Consider the following 18,920-nt stretch of genomic DNA (forward strand, 5'->3'; position numbering starts at 1 on the left):
ATATATATATGTACACATATACGCATAAATATATGTATATATGTACATATATATATATACGCATATATGCATAAATATATATATATGTACACATATACACATAAATATACGTATATATGTACATATATATATATACGCATATATGCATAAATATATATATATATATATATATATATATATATATATATATATATATATATATATATATATATATATATAGTTCTATAGTTTGTTGCATTTGGGAAGTACGGAAGGAAAAAAGTGATTCTTACGCCAACACATACGTCACTTTTAACTACTTTTGACTTTCGTCCAACATTTGCGTGTTGGACGAAAGTCAAAACCTTTAATTAAAGACAAAACATTTTTTAAATTTTTTTTTTAATTCTTTAATTAAAGACAAAACATTTAATTACAAATTAATTGTTTTTAAAAAAAACCACAAAAACGCAAATTTAATTGACCAGAATGTTTTTAAAAACATTCTGAATATTTTTATTTTTATTTTTTTTTAATAAAATGTTTTTATTTTTAATTTTTTTAATAAAATGTTTTTATTTTTATTTTTTTTACTGTAAATCATGCGCCGAGTGTTGCTACATCGACTATCTTATAGCCTGACTTGCAAGGGAGTGCTGCTACATTGACTGACAAATAGCCTGACTCGCAACGAAGTGCTGCTACATCTACAATATTTTAGCCTGACCCGCAAGGGAGTGCTGCTACATTGACTGAGGGTTTGGTTGGGGCAGTCTATCAATTAAGAAAAAAAAAATTCCAGCATTTTAATTTTTACTTTTTGTCAACAAAATATGGAAAAAATTTTCGGACAACATATAAGAGTTCTATATATATATATATATATATATATATATATATATATATATATATATATATATATATATATATATATATATATATATATATATATATATATATATATATATATATGCTTTAGCAGTCCTTGGAATTAGGAAAAATTAGGTTGTTAATAAATGTTGATAATTGCTGACCTCAAACTGTTAAAGATTGGGTCAGCAAAAGAAATTTTAAAACAATTTTAATTTCAAGGGTTGCTAAAGCAACCCTCGGAATCAAGAAAAATGAGGTCGGCAATAATTTGCCAACATCAATCTTTTAGAGATTGGCAGCAGGTCAGCAAAAAAGAATTGGATACAAAGGTCTTACCCTAAAACATAGAAATGAGGACAGCAACTTTTTGCTGACCTCAAACACTTTTAGATCGGCAGTTAGGTTGGCATTGCCGAATGCCGACCCTAATTCCGAGAGTTACTTTAGTGTATACTTACAAAAGTTTTAGATTATGACAACTCGATCAATGAAAATGTAATTTATACAACAAAATGATGCCAATAACAAAACAAAAAAAAAAATTATTTAAAAAAGATAAAAATGTTTTTACATTTTTAATTACAATTTTAATTCCATGTTAACTTATTAAAATAATATACTTGATTAAACTTTTGAACAAAACTTTAAAGAAAAAAATATTATAAAAATACCTATGTATGCTGAAGCAAATGAGAGTGCATTAGCAAGATCTAATGCTGATATTTGTGGATGAGATTGATTGTTTGTTTGTGGCAAGTTCCTGTTTGTTGGATCCAATTGCCTGTTTTGACTGGTTTCAGATAATTGCTGGCTCCTGCTAGTTTCTGGTTCCTGCTCTTGGTTTTCCTCATTTAATGAAATTTCTGATTGTGCAAAATACTAAAATTAAATATTATTGTAAAATGTAAATAGTTCATGATTAGTGGCAGATTTGACTTAGAACTAAAGTTTCAAAACTTAAATAAAACTCTCTGTGAACGTATGTTTTTTATTTATTTATTTTATCTATGTCAAGTAATAAATTACAAAATATTTAAAAATAAAAAAATATACTTAAGTAACTAAATAAAAGATATACTTAAGTATATATAATAATTAAAAGACAGGAAAACTCAAAGAAAAAAAACTTATCAACTGTAACTTTATGTTAAAAAAAATATGTATTATCAGAAAAATCGAGTAATGAATCTTAATTGACAACAAGTTTAATTATACTTATATTTATACTTCAATTATACAATTATAGTTTAAATTATAGTTTATAATTATAGTTTAAATTATAGTTTAAATTATAGTTTATAATTATACAATTATAGTTTAAATTATAGTTTATAATTATACAATTATAGTTTAAATTATGTTTGAATTTTTGCACTGCATTGATTTCTTCAAGTTTACTTTCTTTCAAGTTTATGACTCAGGTTTGTAAAATTTTCAATAGCACCAGATTATGATAGGAAATAGAAAATCAAAAATTCAAAAAAATTATAAATTTTTGATTTACAGAAAAGTTTTTAAAACTTTCCTGAAGATTGAGTATTGTATCGGTTTGATATTTTACAAAAAATATTTTAGAAAACCTTGGGAGTTTTTACAATCTGATGTTGAAACATAAGTTGCATGATTTTAAACACATTTATTTAATAAATATCAAGAGCCTTAGTGCTTCTAAGAAAAGGCTAATCATTAGCAAAACAATTTTGAAAATAAACAATTTGTGCTCCATGTTTCTGCTGTTTATAAAGACATTTGAGTTTAGATTTGCTTAATTTATTTAGATAACTCAGATAATAGATTTAAATTGTTTAAAGTTACTACATTTGAAATTATAGGAGAACCAAATTTGCATTGGTGACCAATCAAATTTTGACTCTTATTTTAATGCTAATTTACTTTTAAAAATCAAACTAAAAAATAATATCAAGAAACAAACCGAATCATATAAATTATCTTCACTTTCATCGTCTTCACTGGTCTGGACCTTTCTTTCTGTTTGCTCCACCCACTGAACAACAAGTTGAAGTACATTTCCAAATGACTGATAGTTTGCAGCAATGCTAAACAATCAAAATAAGGAAGAGAAAATAAATTTCTTAGTAATTGTAAATTTATTTAAAAAGATTTGTAACTAGGCAATCGTCTAAACTAATTCAAATCCATCTTTAATGTATTTAAAAAATTTTTAAATACATTTAAGATATTTTTATTTTAAGCCAAATTTGATATTGTTAATTACTTAGATATCATGATAATATGTACTTTTTATAGATATAATTAATCTATATAATATATCGTTGGTATACTGGCAAAACACGTTAAGTCAAAAATTGGCAGTTTTTACTTAATGATTCAGTATTGTAAAGTTTACAACGCTCTACAAACTGGCAAAATATACTAAGCCGAGTGAAACATTATCTTTTCTCTCATTTTAAAAATACATTTAACATTAAGTCATAAAATGGGAATTAAAATTAAAAAAATAATTAAAATTAAAAAAAATAAAAGCTATAAATATTTTCTTAAATAAACACTTAACATTGTGGTGTATTTAATGTCAACACCAAATGCTATTTCATTAGATTATAAAATTTCAAATTGGAAGAAAACTTAAATGATTGATTTCTCTAAACAGGGATTTTTGAGTTAACGTTTTTTGCCAGTATACCCACGATATAATATAATTATAATGTAAAACATAATTTAAGTTAACCTAATTAAATTTCAATCATTTTAATTAATTTAATATTTATCTTATTCATAATATATTTTAATTAACTTATTATCGCTTTTAAATATTATTCCTAGTGTTCTATTTCACACTATTAAGTGTAACACCTTAGTATTACACTTGTCTATGTAACATCCTAGTTTTGCACTTGTTTGTGTAACACCCTGTTTCAGAATGTTTTTAAAAGTCTTCATTTCCAACAAGCCTGCAAGCAACCACTATTAGGTTTGGAAGTTACTGGAGAAAAATGAAGTTTATAATACAAGATAACAATTAACAGATGACTTAAAAAATTGGAAATTATATGAATCAGGAAAACAAAGTAAAGGGAGCGAATTCCAAAGAATTGAAGTTTGAGGAAAAAAACTAGATGAATAAGAATTTTTGGAGCACTTAAGAACAGTCACAGTAAAAGGATGAGACAATTAAATGACGAGTAATACAAGAATGAAATTTAGTAGATGGCACAAGAGACACTAGTTCTTTAGAGCTATACACCCATTATAATATTTATAGAAAAAAGAGAAAGAAAAGCAACATTACGTTGATGTGATAATTGTTGAAGGTTGGCTGCAAGAGCAGGTTTAACTATGTTTGAATGCACTTTTGCACCTTGCCTAAAAGAGAAAGGTCATCATTCAAAGATCCACTCCAGACATGGCAACAGTATTCCATACAAGGACAAATTAGAAATTTATAGAGATAAAGAATAGAATCTGGAGTAAGAAAGTGGCAATCACAACAAAGAGATGCCTAGCAGATGCCAATGAAAAAGATGCCTATAGCAGATGCTAATTTTGCAATGGATTTGATATATCATTTCCAAGAAAGATGGAAAGTGTGCTTGTAACAGCTACAAGTAAAAATCCATTTTTAAAAAGAATTAGCGATGTTGAAAATCACTTTAATTAACTTTCAGTAGACAGCATTTTAAAACTAGTTCCTGTTCAAGCGTACACACAGGAAATAGTGGAATACTGCAGATGTGCAATAAGAACATTTCTGTTTAATTTCACTCATATTATTTTATTCATAATCATATTGACCATGCCCACCAACTCCCTCTTCCATCTCTTCTCCCAACTCCAAGGATGCTGTAATATAAAGACCCATAAGAACTAAATAGCAGACATTAGTAATGGTATCTACCAATGTCTGTCATTTAGTTCTTATTATATAAATACTCAATAAACTTTAAAGCAAAGTTGATTTATTTCTGATTTCAATTTTGTAAATATTTAAAAAAATTTTTTACTTAAATTTTTAAATACTTCAGAAAAACTAGAAGAGCAAAAGTTAAAACACTGATGAATTACAACCCAAGAAGGCCTGCCTACCTCTTTGAAACTCTACAGAGCTCTCTACCTAGAAAGCGATTGCCAATAATAGACATAACTTTGTACTAAAGACATCTTCTGGAGATATAAAGTGCATAAGGAATGAAAGGGAATGCTGTGACAGAAAAATACTGTTTGCTCCAAAATATTTTATTTGGGCCAGGTGGTTTTCAGAACTCAGAAATGTTTTTTCTGAGGTAAGCATACTAAGGTTTCTGGGAATTTAAAAGCAATATAAAGCTGTTTGTAATGAGAAAACACTTTAAATGTAACCAAACCAAAAATAACCAAGAAAGATTTCAGAATAATGACCAATAAACTGTTTGATATATATATTTTTTTTGTTATTCACCTCCTCAAGGCCATGAAGGCCACTACAGATGAGGAGGCTACTTAATAGTGGTTATAACCCCCTCTCAACTCTATAACTCCGAAACACAAACCTTGACAAACAAGGCCGCTGCGCGAAGAAACAAGTTGAGCGCGGTACTACCAGGGACGTGGTGGGGATCGAACTCGGAACCTCTCGCTTATGAAGCGAGCGCTTTACCATTACACCACTACCGCATGTCATAGCAGTTATATTAACTATATCAGTTTCTCAACAGCCTCCATGCATCATAATACTTCAATGCCAAACGATGATGTTACAATCCAAGAAGACTTTCTACTTTTAAAGAGCAGACTGTGGGACCTTCTAAACAGATGTCTAATTGTTATAGATTTAAAGCAGGCTTGCATGGATAGTTATTACCCTATTGTTACTAAAGCAGGAACTTGGAAGAAATTTAAGAAGCTTTCTAAAAGTGAGCTGGTTATTGGAAGTGATCTTAATAGTATAAATTTAGAATCTAAATAGTTTTAAGTCTAAGAAATTAATTATTCATGTCACTGAGCATGATTTCTTTCCAAAGAATGATTAAAATCACTTGGTAGAGTACCTTGTATTCTATATGAATGTCAACTTACCTTAGTTTGTACTAACCAGCTACTAACTATGTTGCCAGGTATATGTGTGACTGCATCAATCAGGAACTTCTGGACATTACACCTCATATTATTAACACCCTGAGTATGCACAGAAGATTCTAGCTTATATCCTTACTTTATTGTTGCCTTATACTTTGCTCCTTCATTTTTGAAATCCAGCAAAGTTGAACATGCACTAGTAAATGATATTGAGGCCTATAAACCATCTAAATGGATTAAGATTAAGATGTTTGTAGCATTTCATTAAAAAGTCTTACTTTTATTCTTGGTAAGTCTTACTTATATACTTGCTATCTCTTCCCAAAGTTTTTTAGCTGATCCTTTCTTGACAGGTCTACAAATAATCATACAGAAAAAAACGGTTTAAAATAACATTTCTTTCTTAATTGAGTTGAAAATGTTTCCTTTTCATGAAAATTCATTTTTTCATTAAAACTCAGTTTTTACTTTCAGCTGTTCCCAAAATATTAAAGTAAAATATATCTTGGGGGAACTCTTTGGCTAGAAATATAGTATATATAAAGCCACAAAACTTTGGATTTTTTTGAAACTTTGAACATTATTATTTTTTAAGGAAATCTATTGCACATAGTTTTTTTAGATGTTTTCAATAGACTAACAAACATTGAATGAATGTAAAAAGTTGACTCTCAGACTTATATTGAATGAACATAAGAAAAATAAAGTGCAGGAGCCTGAATGGAGTAGGCCTCCAAAAACAACTTTTAATCAATGCACTTTGTTAAATTACTTTAACAAAAAGCTTAAAAATTTCACAAAAATTACTAGACATAGCTAAGAAAAGAAATTTTCAGTTATTCTAAAAAATGTAAGCCATGGCTAATACAAATGTTTATAGCTGTAGTAAAACAAGTGAAGAAAATAAGTTCTAAACAAGTTAACAATTAGATGAGGACAAAGTTAAAGCCAAGTGAATATGTAAAAAAAAAAAATTCAAAATAATTCGCTACAAACAAGGCTGCAAACAAACACTATTTAAATTGAGAGTTACCAGAAAATAAAGAATATTGTTGAAGAGCAAGAAAACAGTTGACAGAAGACCTAAAAAACTGTAATTTATATGAGTCAAAAAAACATGAAGATGGGAGAAAGTTCCAAAACACTAATGTGCGAGGGAAGAAACTAGACCTAAAAGTTTTTAGAGCATGAAGGGAAAGTATATGAATGCAACTGTGACTTGTTTAATTACTTGAGATTTATTAAATATTTATTTTCTTAAAATTTAATTGAATATTTTGCAATATATTTCAACTTTAATTTGAGTAAACAAAATAGAGTAGGAAAGTTGCAAACCAATTTTCTTGAAGAGATTAATCAAGCTGATTGTGTATGTGATGCAACTGAAGATTTAAGAGATGCAATTGACATTAAAGATGATGATTCATATGATGATATTCATTTAATTGCAAAGAAGGATTTAAATTTCAAATCTGTGATTAGGTTGTTGTTGTCTACAATATACAATGGTTTCTTGTAAATATTTAAAACATTGTACATTGTCGCAATTTAATATTTGAGTATTGAGGTTTTTCTTGAGTTTCAATTTATTAATTTATTAAACATACTAAATTACAAGGAATAGTTAAGAAACACCTATTAGAAGTTAATTTATTTATATTTTGACCATTAAATCAATGAAGATGATGCACCTGGAAAAAAATATCATTAGTGGCCAGCCAAAAAAAAAATTTGATTATCATACCAATGCAGTTGTTGCTGTTAATCATTCGTGCGCGTTTACACGGAGTTTTATAAAGCAGATTAAGCATGCTTGGTCTTTTAATATTTCTCTTTATAATTTTGATCACCCAATGAGGTATTCATAAACCTTTATAATATGTTAATATCTGCTTAATCAGTAATAAGATTAAAAACATTGATTCATCAGCTTAATTAGTATTAAGATCGAAAACTTTTTAAATTGATGACTTCTGTAGTAAATCATAAACCTTATGTTGATTTTAAAACAGTATAGTAGCTTTTTTAAGTCAGGTAATTTATTTAATTCATGGATTTTAATAATAAAAAATTAAAGTCCTTTGTCAATTGTATATAAAGTAGATTAATCTGTAATTTTTATTTTTTTAAATTAGAGAATAACTCTTGAAGATGCTTTTTTCAAAAGTCAAAAGGTCAATCTCCTTATAAAATTAGTGTTTATCCCCAAATCCCTTGCATCTCACATGGTCAACTCTATGTTGCATGTTGAAGAACAAGATCATCTAATACCTTACTTTAAATAAAATCTGTTTGCTTTTATAATATAAAAAACCAGGTTGTTTGATTGTTTTTTTTAAAGCTGTTAAACATTTATTATAAGGTATGTCATTAAACAAATATTACAAAAATAAGGTTGTTTTTTATAAATGTTTCTAATTTATATATTTTTCTTAATTTATATATTTAATAATATTTATGTGTTATTTATTTTTTGTAAGTATGTAAATATCTTTTATATATGAAGTGTTTCTATATTTGTGATGTGTTATAATGTTATGTGTTTATAGTTTGTAAGTGGTTATTATATTGTTTACATGGCTTTAAATTATTGTCACTTGCCTTAGTTTACAGCAAGAGTGTTAACCTTACTAGGCAAGTATTTTGCTATAATAAGACTTGGCTTTATTGAGAACAAGAATGTTGTCAGTGCCAGTAAAGTGAGTACTGTCATAATGACACACATAAATTAATCTGTTAGTAGTGAGAAAAATGTGTTGAAAAAATATTGTTGAAAGGATGTGTGTATGTGTGTATATATATATATATATATATATATATATATATATATATATATATATATATATATATATATATATATATATATATATATACATATATATATGTATATGTATATATATATATATATATATATATATATATATATATATATATATATATATATATATATATATATATATATACATATATGTATAAATATATAAATATATACATAAATATATAATACATACATATATACACACTTTTTAATTTTTCTAATTTGTATTAGTGACCTTTTTTCTTTAGAATATTAAATATATAAAAAAAAAAAATGAAATAATTCAAGAAGTTTCAATATTTCCAAGTTTCTCCATTTGAAGCAAATATATGATAGTTTATAGAGGTTTTCTATTATTAGTTTTGTATTTACTTATTTATTGGAAATCTTGCATTAAATACATTTCAAAGTAATGAAAGTGATTTTATGAGGGAGGATTACATTTCAGTGTTCAATGCCAGTACTTGCTGAGCAGACAGGCCTTATAATTTTTTTAATTAGCTTAATTTTTGAGTTTTTGTATGTTAAAAATGTATAATTTTTTAAATTACTTTTTATTGTTTTTTTTATTAAATATTTATAACATTTTTATTAAATACATTTTATCAATAATAAATAGGATTATCGACAAAATATTACAATTATAATATTTTGTCAATAATCCTATATATATTGATTACTACCTTAAATATATAATATTACAGGGTGGCTACAACTCCTCTAAATCCTCTAGTGTCCTCTTTTTTCAAAAACCTCTATTATCCTCTAAAAATTTAAAAATGTGATCAAATCTCCTCTTTTTTTATTTTTGCATTTCTTGATGGTAGTATAATGTTCAAAATTCATGGTCTGCAAAACTGGGTAACATCTGAAATGAGGATTAGGTCGTAAAAAAATTAATTTTAGCAAATCCATGTCTATGGCTATGTTGATCCATATCCATGGCTATGTTGATCTATCCATAATCCATGGCTATGTTGATCATTAGCTAATAGTTTAAAAAAGAATTAGTTTGTCGCAGTCAAGGCAAGAATAATTTTATTTTCTGACCAAATTACAAAATTTGTTTGCGTTGATAGCTTTTATGTTTTGTTATTTTGTGTAATAGCTAATTATCTTTGAAATAAATGTCTTTCTAGAGTATTGGTAAAAATAGTCGAAATCTACAGATTTCGACTATTTTTACCAATACTCTAGAACTTAATCTTTAATGTTTTTACTTCTTTTATCATGTCTTTTTTTTTTCATTTTAGACATATCTTACAATCAAATTTTTCAGCTTATTGCAAATCAAATGGGGCCCACATTTCATAAGGCATATAAGGGGTGGGCTTAAATATAGAGCAAAAGCCCACCCAGCCGTTTTTTTTTCAATATAGAGTGTTGATTGATTCTGTAGAAAGTAAAGTATGAGGAGAGAGAGTGGTGGGAAAAAAATATGCTGCATCTATAATTAGTATTTTTGTAGTTGGTTAATCTACAAATTTAATCTACCAATTGGTAATTGATAATGCAAATTTAGTTCAATTTTTTTTGTAAATATATACTTTTTTTATAAATATTTTTTGTTTTGTTATTATGTATAAATAAATTGATTTCCTGTTAATACATGAGGTGTATTTTTTCCTTTTTTAATTCAATTAATTTTTTAGATTGATCAGATGACGTGCTTGTTCAATATCCATCCAGTCAGAATCACGTGACAATATCGCGAAATCAAAAGTAATCATATTGAATTGAGGGAAAACAAAGTATTCCTTTTTTATACGCGAAGTCAAAAAAACATTATTTAACAATAACTTTAAAAGTTAACCAAAAGAAACAGCGAATAGATGCTGCAAAATATAAATCTTTTAGGTGATTTTACTTCTTTTTTTACAAACTTTAAGATCTCTGTCTAAATAAAATGATGCCTTGCATTGCTGTCTACATATTATTTTGGTTATATTAGGGCATAAAGAGTACTGATATTTTGATATTTATTTACCAATACTAAATTAAGATGCAAATTAAAAGTAATAGAGTGTGCCAAATAAACATAAACATTACAAGATTTTAGTAAACCATTGCTTGCTACATGCACTACTATCTACAGCACAATTTATCAGATTAAACCACTTTCTTTTAAGTACTTCATCTTTAGGAAGACTAAAGTTTAGTTTTTTTTTAAGTTTTGTTTTTTTTGTTAGTGCTACCTACTGCACAACAACTTTTTAGGATTTAAAAAAAAAAAAACTCAACAAACCGCAACTGATTATTTTGTTGTTTTTTATCTCTAACTCAAGTTGCATAATTAAAAAAAAAAACTTTTAATATGGAGTGACATCAAACATAACAATTATTATTAGTTTTCAATTCTATGTCTATCCATCACCGATTGGTGGATCACATCACTGGATGGATCACCGATTGGATGGATAGACATAGAAAACTAATAATAATTGTTATGTTTTGTTAATTTGTTAATAAATGTGTAAATAAAATATCTTCAATTTTGCAAAGCTATTAGGAATTTTTTTGAAACCAAAATCCATCATGATTCGTATTTTATCTGTGCGAATGCAAGTCTGTTCAAATATCTATTGTAAACTTCAAATTATGTAAATTGTTAAAAATTATATCAAGTGTTACAGATTTACTTTTACTTGAAAATTTTATTGTGGCAATATTTGATTAATTTTGATTTATATGCACTTTTATATACAATTTACATGCCATTTTATAAAGTTTAATAAATCTTTAGTTTATTAAACAGTGTTAAAAGATATTATTATAATATTATAGCGTGCCAAAGTGGTTGAAGTGCTTCGCATGGGTTTAAATCCTTTCATTTTCACACTTTTTATTTTTTTAATCTTTTTCAATTTTCTAGAATACAAAGTAAAATATTTTTAAAGTCTATAGATATTACATACATAACATATATAAAGATACTATTAACATATAAATATATAAAGTTATTATTAACATTTTTTAAGATATTAATATTTAAGATATAATTTTTAAAATTAAGATATTAATATATAAAGATATTATTAACAAACAAAAGGGAGATAATTTTTTAAAAAGCTTTTTAAAATTTCTAAAAACATAAAAACACCGTTAAAAATTTGTTGCAGGTGATAGAGTCATGATAGAGTTTAAGATTTTAATGTGCTTTTTAATTGATCAAGTGCACACATTAGAGACAACTTTCTTTTTTATAGAAAAAAGTTTTTACACGGACATTATAATTTTCTTTAAAATTAAGAGGGCAAGAGTCCTAACAAGCTGCAGATAGCCTGAAAAAAAAATTATTGAACTTATTAAAGAAAAAAATAATAAGGTCCATCCCCATATTTTTTTTTTAAATAAAAGTTTACAAAAGTTGTAAAGTATTGATAGTTAATCGTTAACTCAAAACAAAGATTTTTATATTTTGCTCTTCTTTAAATATTATTGAAATAAAGCGAAATTATTAAAATGGGAGGTGTGGAATAGACTTACCTTGAGCAGTAATATATTAATTTTCAGTAATAATTATACGGGTCATGGTAAGTCCGTTACTCCACATATTTAAGTCATCTCATATTTTTTGAAACTTTTTATACCAATGATAATTAATTAACACACTTCAAGTGGGTATTCTAAATATTATTTAGACTAGTATTGATATCCAATTCGTAGATAAATAGCGATTTGTGCAATGTCTACCGAAACGTTTAAAGTTTTTTAAAGTTAACTATAATAGAAAATTTATTTTATAGCCTTAAAAATTAAACAATAAGTATAGTTTTTATATATTTATATAATTACTTTTCTACCGCTTACTAAAACATATTGAAGTAAGGAATAAGTATAGAAAATTGGTGTGGAATAGATTTACTGAGACCTATATTTTATGGGTCATGACAGCTAGTTTTAATATAATTTTAATATAATTTATGTTTTTACATATCTTAATATTTTTTGCATACCTTTTTACCACCGTAGTGGTAAGGATGTTTTTCGAAACAAACTAAGAAAAAAGTTTAATGCCCCAAAATTATCAAGTTCAATACCCACTAAACACCTGGTAGTGCTATGCTCAAATTGCTCTGTGTAGCAGCCATTTTTTATGTTAGGTTATGTGTTTTGGAATCATAGGGTTAAAAAAGAGTCATAAAAATTAAAATAAATAAATGATTAGCCTCCTTGACTGTAGGTGATTATAGGAAAAAAAATTATTACAATCAGTTCAACAAAAATACTATAAGACTTACCAATCAGCATCAGCAGTGTCAATAATAGTAAGAAACATTGATGGGTTTTGTACCAAAGCTAAATAGAATTGTCCGAAATCAAAATTAAAAATTTTACTTTCTTATTCTTTTCTGCATGAACATCCCAGCAAAGTATTTTCTTACCCATTGTCATTGTGTCAACTTTGATGAACTCCGATTCCAGGAATAATTTTTTAACAGCCTCTCTGTTTTTTAACAAATTTCTGATCTGAATGCAAATAATTCTACTACAGTAAGCTTAGCATATATTTTAATTTAAAATCATTTGTTTTTACCTCCTACAAACTGAGAAAAAAAGAAAGAACAACAAAAATTAAAGAAAAATAAAAAATAAACTAAAAAGGCAATAAAAATCAAAAAATGAAAATTTTTTATATTACTTTAAAAACTTTATATACTTTATATATATATTACCTTTAGGTTTTATTAAACCTAAAGGTAATATATACCTTACATATACCCAAAGGAAATTTTCAAAATGCAGACTTTTTTCAGAAAAAGAAAACAATATATATATATATATATATATATATATATATATATATATATATATATATATATATATATATATATATATATATATATATATATATATATATATATATATATAATGCTCAATCCATATCTAAAGGCACAATTTCCTTATAGCATTTTGAGCTCTTAATGTGCTTGTGCTTTTTTTTTTGTTTGAAAAATGTCAATTTTTCAAAAAAAGAAAAAAAACAATGAATAATGAAAGAAAAGATTGCTGCCCCATTCCAAACCCTCAGTCAATGTAGCAGCACTCCTTTGCAGCAGGAAGCTATAAGATATATATATATATTTGTATCCATTTATATATATGTGTGTGTGTATATATATATACATATATATATATATATATATATATATATATATATATATATATATATATATTATATATATATATATATATATATACATATATATATATATATATATATTGATATATATTGATATATATTGATATATATATTGATATATATATATTGATATATATATTGATATATATATATATGTATATATTTATATATATATATATATATATATATATATATATATATATATATATATATATATATATATATATATATATATATACATATATATATATATATATATATATATATATATATATATATATATATATATATATTTATATATATATATATATATATATATATATATATATATATATATATATATATATACACACACACACATACACAGATATATAAGCGATTTCAGTTAAGCGACTTTTTATTGTTTTTGAAATTTTAAATTATTTAATAAGCAGTAAGATAAAAGAAGCAATTGATTTTGAAAAAATTTTAAAAAGTCACATTAACTTTTGAATGACATTTATGTAAAAATATTTGTTAGAAAAGTTTGAATGACAATTATGTTTTATATAAGCGCTATTTACAAGTGAAAATTTTTATTTTGTTTTTTTTTTATTCTAATGGTTGATTTTTTAAGCTTGAAGCAAAGATCATACAAACATAACTTAATTCTTATAAAAAATATATGATTTAATTCAAAACTAATTTAATAAAAATATAATTTTATTCTGATAAAAAAAAAAAGATTTAATTTAGATATTAAAAATATATAATTTAATTTTGATTTAAAAAATATATTTAAGTTTATTAAAATTAAAGTTGATGCTTGGGTTTAACTTAACAGTCAAATTTATTTAAAAATATTACTAAATTTTATACAATATTGAAATTTTATTTGTTTATAAAAAAGAATTACCTCATTTTTATCGCAATTGTTTTTTCGACTTACCTTCCAAAACATTTTTATTTTTTACTCAAAACTAAATTTTAAATAAACGGCAGCATCAAAAATTTGTACAATACGTAAGTTTAACTTTTTTTTTTACAGCATAAGTTAAATCGCAGCCATTATTTCCTAATAAATGACATATACAGCGATATAATTTTAATAAAATAATAAACAAATAAATAATTTTTTTATTTCTTACTCGCTAATATTTTAAAATAAAAAATCATCTGTAGTTGCAAAGCCACAATTGGAAATTTAAGAAATAGTCATTTTAAAAACTCACAAGTTTAACATATTTTAATTCATTTATGGAAATGTCAAGAAAAGAAAGAAATTTGGTAATACCAAACATTTTTAGAAAAGCAATATTAAATTTAATTATTTAATATTAAAAAATAAATAAAAGAAAATAACCATTCTTTTATAATAATAATAAAAAAGTCATTAAATAACATTTAACTTGTTTTGCGTTAATTAATATTATTGCAGTTATTTAAAAAAGTTGATGTCTTTAAAGCTAATGCATTAAGCATTTTTTATTTAAAACAAGGCCTGCATATACATATATATATATATATATATATATATATATATATATATATATATATATATATATCAGCGAAATTTATAGTTCCACTTACAATTTGTATAAATAAATGAATTCTTGAAGTATTTGCATTTTATTTTTGTTTATTACAGGAATTTTATTTTTGTTTCAGGAATTTTTAGGAATAAATATGAATAATATTTTAATAGAAAATAATTATTAATTTATTTTGTAAAAAACTAAAAGTTTAAAATATTTTGAAAAAACATGCAAAATTTCAATAGTTCCATCAAAAGTAAACCTTTATAATTTTTGTTTAAAATAATAATCTTTTAAATACTTAGTTTTTAATGTGTAAAAAACTAAATTATTTAAAAAATTAAAAAACCACCTTTTACACTAATTAATTCAAAGATTTGGTTTTATACTTTTTTATAAGATTTTCCAAACAAACCTTTGAAATACCCTCCATGCTTGTTAGATAGAAGTTGTAAGCTCTTCTATCGTATTATACTGTTGAGAATTTCCATATATAGTTCGTTCCAATATTCCCCATAAATTTTCCATAGGGTTTAAGTTGGGTAATAGGGATGGTTAATTCGAAACATGGATATTTTTTTCTGGAACCAAAGTTTTAGACTTACTTCCATGTGAATTGCCGCATTATCTTGTTGGAAAATCCAATTCTCAGTAGGTAAACCTTCATTAAACTCAATTAAAACATCCTCTAAAAGATCTTCATAATTTCTTGCATTCATTTGTGTTGTAATAAAACATATTGGAACTATGCCGTGGAAACAAAATGCAGCCCACACCATAACTGTCCCTCCTCTTAAGTTACGACTCATAGCAATGCTACCGGTTTTTTTTTCAAGGCATGTCAATAATACTTAAAACCATCAGGTCCATATAAGTTAAACTTTTTTTCATCAGATAAAATAACATATTCCCTTTCAGCATCCCATGTCATGTGGTCCTTGGCAAACTCAAATCTTGAACCTTTATGTTTTTTAGTCAATGGTGGTTTTGTGATCATTTTTTTCCACTGAAACCGTCCAGATTTTGACAAAGTTTGTTGGACACGTCTTGTGGTCACAGATAATTCCAGTTCAGTCCTTATTTGTCTTGCTGTTCATACTCCAGATGATGCTAAACACTTAATGGAAGAATGTTGCCTTCTGGTTATTTTTTATTTCTGACCTAAGGGTGATTTTTGTTGTGATTTTCACCTAAGTTTATAAAATTATTCACTGCATGATTATTCAAAATGATGATTGTTCAAAATAAATTGATGATTGTTCAAAATAAACTATGGATATTGTGCGTGTATATATACCGGAAATTAAAAATATTCTAGAAAATTTAGTTTCAATTGTTTCAGAAACACATAAAATTGTCATAAACCTATTTGCTTGCAATAGATCTAATAAATATAATTTTTGTGGTTAATTTTTAAAATAACTTCTGCATAAAATCTGAAATAACTACATGGAACTATGGAAATTTCGTTGAGTGTGTGGGTGTATATATATATATATATATATATACGTACACACATATATATACACCTATATATACATATGCATATATATATACATATATGTACATTCTTCTTCTTTGTAAATAAAAAAGTTATTGAATATGAATATTTTGACAAGGACTATAATAACAAAAAGGAAAATGACTAATTATTAAAAAGATTTTTATAATTTTACTTTTTACGTAATTTAACTTTGAATACTTGTAATGTTAAGATTATAGTTTTTCAAAGTTTTTTGTTTTCACTTAGAACTATTTGTATGCATTTTATTTTGTGTTTTTTTGTTCAATGTTTTTGTTTTGATTTGTAAAAATTTTTTTTAGCACATGCTAAGATATTTTTTTTTTATTTTTTAATTTGAAAAAGAAACTGTTTTAAACATGAAGTTTAGAGTTTTTTTGAAGTTTTTTTCAACCATATTGAAATTAAATCTCATGTGAGGAGTTTTAAAAAAATAACTAAATAAAAAACATCAACATGTTTAACATTTACCAAAAACATTATATTACGCCCAGGCTTTATTTTGCCTATATATATACATATATGTATATGTATATATATATATATATATATATATATAAAAATATGTATATATATCTATACATATATATATATATATATATATATTTATATATATATATATATATATATACATATATATACATATATATATATATATATATATATATATATATATATATATATATATATATATATGTATATATATGTATATACATATATAAATATGTATATATAAATATGTATATATATCTATACATATATATATATATATATATATATATATATATATATATATATATGTATATATATATGTATATATATAATTTATTATATATTATATATATATATATATATATATATATATATATATATATATATATATATATATATATATATATATATATATATATATATATATATATATACAGGGCTCGAAATAACAAACTTTTTTCTATTGGACAATTTGTCCGATAAAGACTCAAGTTTGCCGGACATGTACGATAAATATTAAAGAAGTGTGATCAAACACCAATCCTGAACACGCATAATATATATTTTTTTATGCATTATGTTTTTACAACTGAAATGTGCTGAAAATAAAAAGAAAATTTGTAACATAAATTATCTAACAAAAAGAAAATTAAAAAAAAAAAGAAAAATCTAAGCTCATAAAACTAAAATTTAAAAAGGAAAAAATGTTTATATATGTTTTTTAAAAATTACTAAACAATGCAAAATGCTTTGTAAATTACTAAATACATAATTTATTACGTAAATATATTAAATAAATAAACTATGTAATTATTAAATACATAATTAAATATGTAATAAAAATGTATAACAAAAATACAAAATTATGAAATACATAAATTACCATGTAAATATATTAAATACATTAATTATTAAGTCTACTTATTACTTTGTTAAATATAGTAACAAATTAATTATATAAATTACATTATAAATAATTTGTTACTATATTTAAAAACTCATTTTATTTAAATTATCAAAGAATATTATATGTAATGTCATTTATATATATATATATATATATATATATATATATATATATATATATATATATTATATATATATATATTATATAATATATTGTAATATTATATATATATTGTATATATATATATTGTATATATATATATTGTATATATATATACAATACAAAGAGGGCAAACTTAATACTGAACTTATCTTATGTTACATGGAAACCAAGGTAAAAAAATTGCTTAACTTATATGTCAGATTTCAGTAAATCATTAAAGCGGTTTGTATTAGAAACTTTCACAAGATGTTGGGAATTCTATACCAATTTAAAATATATATAAAAATTTATCAGAGGTGACTGGCTAAGGAAAATAAACTGGTTTTTTTGATACTATATATTTAACTTACGTTACATCACTTACATTACCGAGCAGTTATTATCGTAGATTTTTTATATCTATTATTAACAGTTAGAGTTATGTAACAAAATAAATGCAAAAGTATCATATTAAGTATTGAACTCATTCATTAAAA

The 18,920-nt window shown here is 24.2% G+C and overlaps 1 protein-coding gene across 1 annotated transcript in view; it reads right to left on the reverse strand.

Moving 5' to 3' along the window:
- The window catches only part of LOC100201999 (uncharacterized), a 41,824-nt gene that overhangs the window by 16,717 nt on the left and 6,187 nt on the right, over positions 1-18,920 (reverse strand). Inside the window, exons 3-6 of the mRNA XM_065816899.1 lie at positions 13,090-13,174; positions 12,946-13,003; positions 2,786-2,909; positions 1,524-1,731 (exon numbers count right to left, since the gene is read on the reverse strand). Coding sequence (XP_065672971.1) covers positions 1,524-1,731; positions 2,786-2,909; positions 12,946-13,003; positions 13,090-13,099 — 400 coding nt within the window. The 5' untranslated portion in view covers positions 13,100-13,174. The remainder of the gene's footprint in view (positions 1-1,523; positions 1,732-2,785; positions 2,910-12,945; positions 13,004-13,089; positions 13,175-18,920) is intronic.

This window comes from Hydra vulgaris, chromosome 13 (assembly GCF_038396675.1).
Source record: "Hydra vulgaris chromosome 13, alternate assembly HydraT2T_AEP".
Classification (NCBI taxonomy): domain Eukaryota; kingdom Metazoa; phylum Cnidaria; class Hydrozoa; order Anthoathecata; family Hydridae; genus Hydra; species Hydra vulgaris.